Raw genomic sequence first — 14,167 nt, 5'->3', positions numbered from 1 at the left:
TTATTAACCCCAGGTTCATTTTGCTCTGGAATTGTCCTTTAAAGAGAAAAAACAAAATGCATTAAAAACAGCCTGAGTTTGCATTGTAAACTACTGTCTGTGGGGGATTCTCTACTATTTAAAAATTATATAATGCCGAGAGAAATATAAGAAAGTGATTTACTCTTTCGTAATTAATTATGCATGCAAATGAGGCACCGTGGAGTCTGCTCCAGAGAGATAGTGCAGTCTATGAGGGCACAACAGTCAGTTGGTGCTGAACATCACAGGGGTTGGCTCTTGTTGACTGACTGGCTTCTTTTCTGTCGGCTTCACAGACATTCCTTACTGTGACTGTTTAGGTGGTAAGTCTGTCTGAAAGAATCGCTGTGTTAATGTGCATGACAGAGTGACATCAACACTACACATTTTTTTGTTAAAAAAAAGTCTGGGTGGAAAATATGTGTGGGGAAAGAATAAAGAAAAAGGATTTCAGTTTATTGTTAGGTTAAAGTCCTTTAATTAACTGTGTTGCCTGTCGTGTAAAATAGAGTTTCACTGTCTCCCCCTTTTTAACAATGTTTGAAACACAGAAAGCACTGTTTGTGTGACACTACACTGTATGTACGTGATCACATGAAATCCTCTATTAAAAACTTTCCTCTTGAGGTCTTGACTTGTTGAGTCAAGAGAAAAGAGAGAGATCTGTGCATGTGGCGGTTCAAATTCAAATTTACAAACCAAACTTGTGATAACTAGTCTTGTTTTTTTTGTTTTGTTTTTTCCAGCCTATGAGACGACACCGTCCCGCCCCCACCTCGCCCTGTTCACTTGCCTCTTCCTGCTGATGTCATTCCTGGGTGTGGCCATGTACTGCACAGACCGCAGGCGCCCACAGCGAGTGTGTGAGGAGCTGGAGGCCGCTTTGGCTGTCTACCTGCTGCACATGAAACAGCTTCTTTGGGGCTGCTGGATATGGCTGACCATGCAGTGACTGAGACCAACCACAGGTGGCGACATGGAGCCTCCTTTATGTGCTTTTTTTTTCAGACCCCTCTTTTTTTCATATCTTGGAAGGAGCCACGGCCTACAAACACCTCAGCCATTTGGCAAGGCTCTGTGCACTGTGGTGTTGAACCACTCTCACAGTGAAAAAGGGAAAAATGTGTAATCCCAGAAATATGTAGCTTCCATGTCTGTATGTATATACATATACTAAGGTGGTGGGCACGCCACTTCTTATTTAAGTTGTAATGATTTTGCACATCTGCAATATTGATCCTCACATATAGCGCTCACTTAATCACCACAACCATCGGATTTTCCAGGTCATGTCACTGTCTATTGTATGTGAATGAGTGGTTCCATGGAATGCAAATATTTATTTTGTTACAGTGCATCATTTGTGTATATCAGATATTACACGAACTGAATGTGTATATATGGCTCAATATACTAAGGACTATCACAATACTCAGCCTTGTAATTGCACATAAATGAATGTAGAGATGTTTGGAAACAGCTTTGATTGGCACGCTGCACATTCGAGAGGAGGAAGATGGAAGCACAAATGTGTAAAGTGTTCGATAGAAAACACAGGGCTGCATCAATTCACGGTACCAGGTTGAATAACTAACAGATGAAAAACACCTCTTTCTTTACAGACTCTCTCCAGCTGATTCCTTGCTCCGCTGAGGAGGAAATCTGCAGCACAATGTTATGAATTCTCTCTCCTTATCTATCGTTGAAGAGAATATATTCAAACTGAATGAATGCTAATGCTTTTGACAGTGTTCCTCTTTATAACCGCTTGAATCCCACGAAATATCCTTTAACCTAAATGTTATTTATTCTTCTATACTGTATATCTGCATCTACGCAAATATCCGACTTTTGATTATTTTAAAGTTTTTTAACTTTTTGTTACCAGTTACATTTCTATTTAAAAACAATAATATTCAGGTTTTAATCATGATGTCAAATGCTCATCAAGCTTTGGATAAATGTACGGATGGGTGTGGGCTATACATCAAAAAACAACTCCTTATATCAAGTTCATTACTACTAATATGAGGCCAAACACAGAAATGTAACAGAATCAGATACTGTATGTCATTATATGAGTCCCTTTATCAAATGAAGGAAATATAATTCAAACAGCCAAACCACCACACAAATGGATTATAGGAATCAAAGGGCACAGTGATGCACATCCCACAGACCTCTCATTATGAGCAATAACACACATCACATAGTTTCCAGTAAAACATTGTTGTTTATATAACAAGTTTCAGGGAACTCAAAAGGAAAGGATTTTCTGAGGTTTCACATTTGAATGTCAAAGCAATATAAGGCTAATAACGCCTGAATAGAAGGAAGAAATACTCTCCACTCTGTACTGTCAAACTAAATTGTCATTAGCAATAAAACAAAACCCACTGAACTCATGTCCTTTATATGCACATTTAGCTTAGAAGCTGCATTTCACGGCTGTCCAAACATTTATGGTCACTTTGAAAGAAGTGCCTTTATGGAGGGTTTTCTTAGTTCCTACCGTTTTATGATTTCAGTTGTTTTGAATAAAACTGTCATTGCCTATCAAAGTCAAGCAGATGTTTTCCTTTCTTCCTCTTATCTCTGACAGCAAGTGAGTGTGTGATGTGTATGTAATAGGGAGAGAGATGCATGCAGGTACATTTGTGCGTCTATTCACAGTAATACAGTATATTGGTTGTAGCCTATAAAGTGAAGGAAAAGCCTGAGTTACTATATGGCACAAAATAGGATTTGTTTTTCATCTCACACAGATTGCTAAAAGCATTTTTGGACTGGCTGCCCGATAGATGAATGTTCTGAACTACAATTTGTCATGTTTATAAAACACCTTTTGTAACTGCTGATAAAAGTGTGAATACACTGCAAAAGCACACATTATTATTTGGCTTTGCTGCAGCATGCAAAGAATTTTCACTTCAAGTAGTGTGCAGAGGCGCATCCTACCAGAAAGAAGCCTACTTTAGGAACACATTTATTGGTGTATAAAACAAAAGAACATCCCTTTACATCTAAAAACCACCACCCTATTAATTTGTCATGCATTAGGTCCATGCAGAAGTTTCACAAAGACAACATGATCCATCAGTCAATCTGACCAAGTCATTAATACAGTGTTGCTAAATAAAAATTCATGAGAAAAACTGGGTGTACATTTGCATTAAATGGTTTTAATACTATCAGAGCTGAACTATGGTTGTGTGTGTGGAAGAGGAATGCACACAGTGGATGAATAAACTTGATAAAGCCGGACTCTTCAAGGATTAACAACCATTGGGAGATTGTTTGAGGGGAAAATCAATTACCTTTGAAAAAACAAAGCTAAAACCTTCCATTTGATTCAATCCATGGTTAATGGGAGCAAAAGCCAATTTGATTGTCTACATAGGCAAACATTGGTGTTTCTCATGGCAGGCGAGAGGATTGTACGGTTAAGTGTGAGTGAGTGTGTTTGTGCGTCCCCCGGTTTCTAGATCAGGCCGGTCTTGAGGTCAGAGCCGCGGCGCGAAGAGCGGCCGAGAAGCAGGTCCTTCTCGTGGATCAGGCTGTCCAGCAGGTCCTCTTGTCTGTAGTTGTGGTATACCTTCAAGAAGGCCATCACTGCGATCCCAAGCCAGGTCAGCCAGGCGGCCCACAGGCCAAACTGCAAGAAGGGACATTATTTTTAAACATGATTGAGATTCAGGATTTTGTTTAACTGTCTGGATGATATTAACAATAAAACAAACTCACCTGAGCTATAGCAAACTGGTCGTAGAAAGCAGAGTTGTCTAGGCCGAGCTCTAGATCAGTGTCCTGCAGGTCCTCACAGCTAAAACATAAAACACATGAGCTTGGGTTTAGGGGGCGCACTGCGTTGTGTAATGAAATAGTCTGGAAAGTTTGGTTTGTGTGTTGATCTCTCACCTGCTGGGCATTGTCCCACTCTCTGTGATGGAGTCGCACCACATGTTAAAACCCACACTGACGATGGTGCTGGACAGGAAGACGGTGAACACCACCAGGGAGCTGATCAGCAGGTTGAGGAAGGCATTGAAGATGGAGCTGCAGGGCAGGTAGAAGAGAAACTGAAGAGGATTAAAACCTGAGCCCTCCCTGCTTAATGTTAATGTCAGTCATGCAGCACGATTTAGTTCTCTGTCATGAATGGTGTCCTTCAGTCACACATGGAAATACTGTATGTGAGCCACAGTATGACTTTGATTTTCAAGGGCCACACTAGTGTATTCCCTCCATCTTTATAATGGAGGACGACAGTGACTAATCGTTTTTATAGGCTCATTCTATGACTGTTACCATTATATCATAGCTCATATCATATATGATTCTGACTGAATAGCGCGCATTTAAGGGCGTGGGAGATGGACAGAAAAATACATTTTCATTTAACCGGAGGCTGTCCTACTGAGCTTTAGATGCCGGTACTGAATAGTGTTGAACGAGCACAAGTGAAATGTCACTCACTCGTCGTGTCCTTTGCACAGAAAGAAGAGCAGCCTCCATGCCTGCACTGCGGACAGGATGAGGGACGCTATCCCGACAAAAGTGATGAAGCTGCAGGAGGACTCGGGTCCCCACTCTTCCACGATGAAGCGCTGCTTCGACACAGTGATGTTCTCATTTTGCCACATACCCCGCGTGAAGAGCAGGCATTTCCCCCCGAAGTCCTCCGTGTTTTCCGACAGAGGAACCACGGCGATGAAACCGAATACGAAGGCTAAAAAATAAAGGATGCACTGGGCGAAAATTAAATTATCGATGGCCATTTTTCTGTCTCCCTCTTCGGCTCTCTGCGTCCTGAAGAAACTGCGGCTGCGCAGTGGAGTCAGCGATGAGCGGAGGCGCAGCATCCAACGACGACGCTTTGCTGCAAATTAATGAGCAGGCTGAGGCCTTCAGGGCTCTCCATCTTATCTATATCCAGACTGTGGAGATGTTCCTCTTCACTCGTGTTCCTATTCGTAACAGTTTATGTTTTTAACACATCATTATGACATTTTAACCTCCTAACATACCGTTTTGCCCTTAGATATAAAGACAATTCAGCTTACACCACACTGTCTGGCAGTATCACATATATTGTGTTCTGTTTCAGCTGGTTCAGACTCTCCATTAAAGCTGTATTATGGTTACAATCAGAAAAATACAGTTTTTATGGCTGTACTATTCCATCAAATTTAAATATACATGTTCTGTGCATCATTTTAACTATTTCCCCAAAATTCAGCCTGGCATCTTTGGTATTTTTTAAATGATAAAATTATTTTGATTTGAACAAGTTTGGTTGCACAGCATGGCTGGGGTTTAAGAGATTAATGCAAATACTTCATGTATTTTATGGCAGACTAGATACTGCAGGTGCAACTCTCCAATTATGTTCTTTCAGTGGGTACATATTTTGTGCACACATATAAGGCAGTGCACTCACAAATTAGAGTAATGGTTTGTTTATACATGGTGACAGTCCTTAAGGAAGGGCAGGTAGCTGTCACAGCCATCTGACATGCTTCACTGAGCCCATCTGGTGAGCTAGCCAAGGTGTCTTTCAACCTCCCTGGCCACCCAGCCTCAGTGCCGCTCACAGTGCCCTCCAGTGGGCACTGCACGGTGCACCTGCATAGTCAGACCTCTCTTTCATGTTCGATGTATGATCATTGCCTTGACGTGCAGTCTACAGATGGTGCAAAATGTTGGAATGAAAAGACCTTCAGTTAATTGTTAATAATGCTTTGATTGTGATTAGAAAATGTAAAAACCTTAAATTTTAGGTGGAAAATGTTAAACAGCAAAGTGACCAGCTTGTTTAAAGGCTGGCATTGAGACATTTTGCGTTAAAAAATATAATTTCATACTGCAGTTTCCTGCAAAACACCCCATGCAACACAAAGACAAGTATTTATACGAGAGCTTTCCAGACATTAGAAGGCTATTTGTATCCATCATACAAACTGCAGCATTTTGCATCTTCACCCTTGCACATGATTTATGTGTCATTTTGCAGCAGCACAGCACTCTGATTTTCATGACGTTATCAGCTCTCAGATTAGCTTGAGTTATTGGGTGTGTGTGCTTATGTGTGTATGTGGTCTTGGCCTGAAAGTTGATTTCATTCCAACATTTGGAGCTGGTTTGTTTTTTAGGATCATTAGATATCGTTACTTATGTTTTGTTCTCCTTGGGCTTTTTTTGGAGCGGACTGGTGTTTATTCTTGGGCGTATGATAAATTGTCCAGATTAGTATTTTCTGTAATAAATCACTTTGTAGTTTAAACCTTTCTGTTGTGATATTGTGATACTGCTGGTTAAACAGCATTTTCTCAATTTGTCTAATAGAAAAATCAAAGCACACAACAGAAAAACAGACATTATTTGGTATCATATGTGTTGCCACACCTGCAAGGTCATAGGGAAAGTCCTAATAACTCCATGACATTCCCCCTAACAAACATGGGAGATTACATGCACATCCACACACAAAACTCCAAACCACACTTTTAAATAATACAGCATGTGTGGGCTCGTGAACTGGACACCCAGGGGAAACCCAGAGCAGAAGTGTGTCAAGCTGAAATATGTGTTAAGTTATTCACCCCCAGAACAAGCCACGGAGGGAGGGAGGGAGGGAGGAGGATGCTAACCCAAATGCAGTCCCTGGGCTCTGTGCAAATATAGGGAGCTATGGGCAGCAGAAAGCACTAGGAGGTCATCCATTTTTCATGAGATACAATGGCAGCAAAGCAAACATCCTTTTTTCAAGAGGAAAAAAAAATAGTGAAGAATCTTAAGTGCAGAATAATATTCAAGGACACCATCACTGCATTTTAAATGTAGTGCATTGATGCTTCAAGTGGTCTTACACACATCCTTGTAATGTTGACCAGATAATAAAAATACACAATACATTTTTTTTTTACTGGAGTTTTAATTAGCAAAATATTTAATAATTTATGTCTATCAATAATTCCTGAGAAATTCATTATTGAGTGAGTCCTGACACGTGGTATTACAGTGGAAGAAAAAGGGTGTGGCAGGACAATATCACTGAGTGGGAAAGCCTGCTGATAGCAGCAGCAGTGGCAAGCATCAGAACAATCTGACCAGTTGATTGATGAGAAGGGGGAGATCATGTCAAGGTGAAAAGTCAATGTGGTGATCATCAAGCCTGCTGTATAATCAGGTGTGAGTTCATCCTTACGGTATTGCCTTGGGTTAATATATCAAATACAGATTTGGATTCAAAATGTATTTCTGCATCAAAAGAAAGATACATCATGTTCAAAGATTTAAAGAATATATTTCTCATTTAATTCAGTCCTCCACTCGCATTCCTGTGCTTCATAGATGTACTAAATCCTCAGGCTCTCTTCACTCGTTTTCCTTTCCTTAATCGTGCTCTCCCACTTCTTATGGCACCTTGTGAACCCCTCCCCAAACTACTCCAACCTGCGGGCTCCTCTTTGTCTGCCTGTAACACAAAACAACAGCAAAAACAGACACAATTACAACCTCATATCCTGGGCAGTGATGTGGAGGGACTGATGAAATATCCTGTACCCATTAATCTTTCCCCAGGGGGCACGGGGGACTGGGAGCACTGATTAAATGCTCCTAATAGAGGCCATTCGTCTCCCCTTGAATCCTGAATGTTTCAACATGCAACATCACCCAACACTACCACTCCCCGCCTCTCTCTCTCTAAATATTGGCATTTTCATAAAGACATCAAAGTCGATAATATTTCATTTTGTGATATCTTTTAAGCGGTCATGATCTCTTTGTGAGCTTCTACAGTTTGATCGATGACTTTGTTTTCAACACGTTGAATATCTCATTTTTAACCTGGTCACAAAACCCTAATAAACAGTCTTGCATGAGGTCATATGGGACGAGATCAAAATGTATAGCTTGCACTAATAAAAATCTTTAATATCCTGGTTTTCTTATCTTTCGCCATCCTGGCATTAAATAGATCAGCCATTAAGGGTTTTTCTTAAATACATTTTCACACGTTATTCATTAATATCTCTCCTTTCCAAATTCTACGCAATATTGTTTCTGGCCTGGAGTAACAAATAGAGCAGCAAATCAACCCTCTGGAAGCACACACTCACACTGAGACTACAAGTTAATGAATGTAATGCACTCACTAAAAGCATGCAAAGTACAACCAAAATAGATTGGCCATGATAGACACATACTGTGTGTACAGTATAGGCTGCTCAGGCCCAAGGTATAATCATCATAAATTAACATGGTCTAATTATGTTTCACCTGCCAGGCTCCATATGGTCCCCAATTCTGAACAAAATAATTAGCTGACCGCATCCCTATTAAACAATTATCCAATGAAACCTCAGTAAAACAATTACCCTGTCATATCCGTGCAACAATATTACAGTGCTTAGCAGTGTAAAGTCAGTGCAAAAGAAAACAGTAAAAGTATGTAATATAAAACAGGGGATTACATCAGTGTCAATACTGTATTTTTGACAAATATATAATAGCTACATGGTGTGGTATTTCATGCACATTTGACTCTGTACTTCAAGATACAATGCAAGTGATTCACATCCCCTGAAACACTGCCTTCATATTTGGAAAATGACATCATTGTAGGCGGAGATCTTAAAAGCAATGGTGTTTATGCTGGAGGACAGAAGAAAGGGGGATGAAGGGTAGTAAAGAGGGCACCTGCTGGGTTGTGATGAAGCAAAATCCTCAGGGACCAGAAATGAGATCATCCAAATCGGAGAATCTGTCAAGCCTCTTAACTGGAACAATAGTGACCCCTACTGTTATTTCCTGATGATAAATGCACGGCAGCATCAATGTACCTGTTTGCCATCTCTGTTGTCTCCTTTTTGCTTTGCAGTGAAGTCCATAAAGTTGACCAGACTGTAGGCATATGGTTGGCTCAGTACAAGGGAAGGCTTCTTGTAATCTGTGAATGAACAGAAACGAAACACAAACAAACATTGTCAGAATTTTCATTATCAATTATTATCAGAATACTGGAATTTCATGAGTAATAATCCATTGCTGGAAACGTCACACAAAATGGATGTCTGGGAAAATTTGACACTATTCTTTTAGTTTTATGCAACTTTGCTCCAGTTATGTCTTTAACCCTTGTCACAGTGACAAGGTTGGGGCATCAGTGTGGGGCAATAGGCTGTAGATCCCTGAGGCCCAGCGGTGATCAGCGCAACACAACAGATGGAGGGAGGGCTGTGGTAGAAAGAGCAGCCCCCCCCCCAGTGAAAGTGTGGGGCAGTGAGGGAGGGAGAGGGGGTTGTTTTATGGATGACTGACTGCTGCACCAAGGTTAAGGGAACCAATCTCTGACACTTCACTTCCTCACCAGTTTCCTTCTCCTAGCAGCCAAGACCCCCCACCTTTGCTACATGTACCTGTGTCCTGCACCCTGCAGTGGACTGCCGCACCTCTGACATACAATTATGTTTGCCCAAAACACACATACATGCATAATAATGACATAAATGTTTTTTAATTAGCATATTGTTAATGACCATTTGCAATGTTTTGTTCTAAAGCAACTGGTAGCACATATTTTAGTATCTCTACTGACCACTGTACACCATATGGTTATATAGATTTGTATATGGTTTTATATGTGAAGCATTGCTTATTTGCAAAGATAAAATAATCTTGTAAAATATAAAATTCTTCACCTAGTGTGATAGCTGCTCCGGGTTCTGTAGTAGGTAGATGGCCAATGGCAGCTCTACGGGTTTCCAGGTCCTGTTTCCACCAGCTGTCCACTTTGTTATGATCCAGCCAGGCTGAGGTGCTCTGGACACAGGGTTCATCCATCTTTAATTGGGTTTTGGGGGGGCTCTCATTGAAGGTTTCAAAAGAAGCAAAGGTGGTTTTAACGTTGCAGGTTGGGATGGGGGTCAGAGAGCAACCAGAGATCTGCTGTTCAGGGCAGATAAAGCTGCACCCGGGGGTGAGGAATGAGATGTCCCGCTGACCCATCACTGCTGTGTCAGTGGCTGCAGGATCCTCTGACTGAAGGTTCTGGTAAGGGTCAGTCATCAGCTCCTGAGGGGTTTCAGACATGGCTTGGTGGTGATGCTCATATGTTTTCTGGGCACATGAAAAAGACAGTGATTATCAACTTACAGTATGTGCTGTTTAGTTAAAGAGGCCACATACCTGATGATGTTCTTCCACCAGGAAACATTCAGATGCGACTGCTTCACTAAAACTGAAAATCTCATATGGGATGCAATCTGTTTTTTCTTCTTGATTGAGTGACACTGCAGAGCTCCACAGATCAGTGACATCTGGGGGAACATGAACAATTTCTTCAGACACGCCTTCAAAGCAGGTATGCAGATATGTGAACTGCAGTGGACCACAACTCAGCTTGACAATTTTGTCTCACTGGATACACCTACATACCAGTGTCAGGTGAGAAGAAGCTTTGACTCTCCACCTGGGGTTCAAAGAGATACAGCACTGATTGGCTGTCGTCATTGCTGTAGAGCAACGGAGGAAGATTCATTCTGAAACAGAACCATAAGAATTGTGAACATTGATCCAGGGTACAGCTAATGGGGATCCTAACAAATAAACAAATACATCACAATTATAGTGTGAGATAAATTGACCTCTGACCTCTTATTTACAGAAAGGGTTTCATTCATGGAAGCTCCTGAAACTGGATCAACACTGAGAAAGTCCTCGCTTGAGAAAACATCTGTGTTAAGATCTTCTCCCTCTAGAAAAGAGTTAGAGTTTCTCTTTATCTTTCAACTGCCTCTTAACGTGCATGGTGTGCAAATGAAATCCAACACAAAGCTTACCCTCTGCAGACAGCATCAGCTCTACCAAAGTGTCTTTGTTCAGGTTGCTGGGGAAAATGGGTTCTGTGGCGCCATCTAGTGTCACTGGCAGCTCAGGGCAATCTGGGAAGTGGTCAACTGATGAAGGGGTTCTGCTGTTTTCCTCTTCGTCTTCCTCTTCCCTGCTTTGGTTCTCTCCATCAGTGAGTAGATACGAGATCCTCTGCAGAGTCAAGGTACTTTCATACAAATAAGGGCGTTCCTGTCTCAACAGAGGCAAAGAGGAGGCTGAGGTGAAGGAGGAGACAGACTCAGGGCTCAGATCCTCCTCCGAAGAAATGTGGTCTGGTGACTCAGGTGGCTGCCAGGACACGAACACACAAAGGGCATTATTTCAAAATCCCATGCTGTAAAAATCATCTTTAAGCAGGGACAATGAAAATGTGTACATTTTTAATAGGCCATCCTTCTTCTGGTTCATCTGTATGTGCTGTTTGCTCTGTTTCTTCTACCATGCCCATTGGGGAGGGGCTGGGCATGAGGTGACGCAGAGCCTGGGTTGACAGAAACATCTCTCTGCTGTTTGATTTTTTCTCTGAGTGCTCTGGCCACACCACCTCACTGGAATGAAGAACAAAGAAAAAATATCTCTGAACATATTTTAACTTAATTCAACCTCTGTTATCCACATGCCATCTGCAGCCTCAGTACCTTATCTTGGTATGTGGCTTTCTCACTTCCATCACAGCCTTTCTGACAAGTTGGACCAGTTCCTCAGGTGACACTGTGTTGACTTTCTGAGCCTGATACAGTTTGGCAGACAGTGGGCAGGGTGACCTTCCTGTTCAATGGTCATAAAAAATGAAATCTCATGGTTAAATATAATCCACTTAACTCTGACCTGATACAATTAAATATTCTATTAATTTAATCTGCCTTACTTTTGTTCATCATTGTAGTATCAATCCCATTTACACTGTCTCCTTCATCCTGATTTTTAGGGGGAAAAAGTCATTTCAAGGCTGAATATCTTTAGTACATGTGTTTATTTTGCATAATAAGACTATCACCTACATTGAACCCTTTAGGGATGTGCTTAAAAGCCTCCGTACACAGACCAAATCCTTTACAAGCCTGGTGGAAGTACATGACCAAGTCATTGCTTTCTGTGTGGCCTCTCTTCAGCAGAGCCCAGGCTTCAGGAACACAGCTAGAGACCAGAGACATTGTCAACAACACACAATTAAACATTAAGTCAAATGTGACTAAATAATCTTGATCATTTTAGATGTGACTTGATAATTCTATGACTGAAAATATGACCAGTAAGCCATTACTGTGCCAGAATGTACCTGTTTTGAAATAGCACATCTGCACAGAGCTTAGCATCCTCAACGCTCTCTATCGCAGGCCTGGTCCAGTGGAGGTACCTTAACGCCAACTGAGGCTGCTTCCTCATTAGCAGACAGTGGATGATGCAACGATGCTGCCAGGAGAGCCAGGGAAGAGCAGCTCTGGGGCTCAGTAATAGCTCCATGGAGGCCTGGGTAAGATGTAACATGATATAAAGCAACCTAAAAGGTTTTTTTGACTGACGCGTAGTCAGTTACATATCTCCTACTTGTTGTTATCAAGAAAGAAACTGGAACATGTCTTGTCATCCATGAAAGCAGCCCCTCTTCTAAAAGAGAGGTATATTATAATTACACTAATGAGTGGCACAGTGGAGCGTTATTACATCAATCATATGCGCTACTCAAGTGGCCCATTAGTGTCACCTGCAGACCATTATGGCTGCTGAAACAAGGACACTAATGTAATCAATGGATGGTTAACTGGCCCTTCAATCGCACTCGCATCACAGTCATCTTGCACATGTTCATTTTAATGACTTCATCTAAATCAGAATCATGAAATACATTTTTCTTTTTGGTTGTTTACCTTGGTGTGTCCATGATCAATCATCCAGAAGGCTCTTATTTGTTGGGAAAAGTTGGAGGGAATAGTGAAGGCATGGCAGAAAGACTTAAGGAGGTCGTCCTTGCACTGCAGAAAGTTCGCCATATCCAGGACAAAGTACATGAGCTGTGATACATAAAGGTTAAGAACTACATAACAATGAAATTAATTATATTTATATACACATATAAGCCTTCAGAGGGCTTTGTTGATGTATTTAGATGGATACAAGTGCTTGGACAGACATGTTATCGATACGAGGCACCAGCACAAGCTTCAGCAGGGCCTGCAGATTAGGAGGGGGATAGCATGGGTCTATGCGGTCTTCAGAAGTCCAAATGCACCCATGTTGTCTGTCCAGCTCAGTCACCATCCCCTGAATCAAAGACCTGACTCTTGCTATTTCTCCCTCCTCTCTTCTAGTCAAATGTAAGAAAATAGAAAAGCAGAGGAAATAAAAGGGAAACTTCAGAGGGAGAAAATAAGTACAATAGGTCAGAATTGTTCCATGAAGTAGAATCATCCAAGTTACCCAGGTGTCTCAAGACAAGCTTTCCGATGGCTGTGACCCATTTCCTTCCACATCTGAGAGATACGCTTCACTTCCTGAGCCTCTGACAGCAACAGCGGGGAACAGAAAAAACCTTTAGAGGCGTTGCAACACTTCCTCCTATGAATATAATGTAATGTGTGTGATTGTATCTATACCAGGGTACTTGGGCAGAAGCCCCATGATGCCCCACCACTGAACCAGCCGTCCCAGCCAGATGTGCTGCTTTAGAGCCCTGTGCTCTCGGTTCCAGCAGCCACGTCTGACGTCTGAGGAGCCGAATGTATCCCTGCACACCACGCATGGGACACCCATACCTAAATAAAAACATAGAAATTCGAGTAAATTCAAGTAGAGATGTCAGAGGGTTAGGACTACAAATGCAGTCACAAATATATAATAATAATAATATAATAATAATATAATATATAAGTGCATACCATGCCAGAGGTGGGCTGAACTGAGCTGCTTTCTTGCCCACTGGGCCAAGGTGAGCAAGTTTCTCAGTCTCTGGAGCAGCATGTGCACTCTGGTGAAAGAGCTCCTGTCCAAAAACATCCACAGACCCTGGCAGCGGCTGAAACCTGTGGGAAGAGCCTTAGTGTGTGCTTTATAATTCAAACATTTAAACATGATTGATGAAGGAACATGTTCTTACATAGGGTTAACAACTCCTTTTTAGCAAACTCTGATGTCCTTTGTACCCAACAGCTGAAAGTCAGTAGGATTCCCTCCATGTGTACTTCACCTGCAGCACAGTATTATTGGAGATCAAATTGTTAATGAATCAAACAACAGGGAATTCATATAAGAG

At 41.6% G+C, this 14,167-nt stretch overlaps 2 protein-coding genes across 2 annotated transcripts in view; one reads left to right on the top strand and one right to left on the bottom strand.

Moving 5' to 3' along the window:
* Positions 1-2,582, top strand: part of cunh14orf180 (chromosome unknown C14orf180 homolog) — a gene marked incomplete at its 5' end in the record, with an annotated part of 13,306 nt that extends 10,724 nt beyond the window's left edge. Inside the window, 1 exon segment of the mRNA XM_035674649.1 lies at positions 768-2,582. Coding sequence (XP_035530542.1) covers positions 768-973 — 206 coding nt within the window. The 3' untranslated portion in view covers positions 974-2,582.
* On the bottom strand, positions 2,580-4,799 carry LOC118337550 (transmembrane protein 179). Its single transcript, XM_035674650.1, has 4 exons — positions 4,498-4,799; positions 3,940-4,077; positions 3,766-3,844; positions 2,580-3,676 (listed from the first exon to the last, which is right to left on the bottom strand). Exons 1-4 carry the CDS (start codon positions 4,797-4,799, stop codon positions 3,503-3,505), a joined length of 693 nt encoding a protein of 230 aa, XP_035530543.1. The 3' UTR covers positions 2,580-3,502.
* Between the last annotated feature and the right edge of the window lie 9,368 nt (positions 4,800-14,167).

This window comes from Morone saxatilis, unplaced genomic scaffold, assembly GCF_004916995.1.
Source record: "Morone saxatilis isolate NCDOM2014 unplaced genomic scaffold, NCSU_SB_2.0 Contig3, whole genome shotgun sequence".
Taxonomy (NCBI): domain Eukaryota; kingdom Metazoa; phylum Chordata; class Actinopteri; family Moronidae; genus Morone; species Morone saxatilis.
The sequence above is the reverse complement of the archived record's forward strand: the minus strand, read 5'-3'. Positions and strand labels throughout refer to the sequence as shown.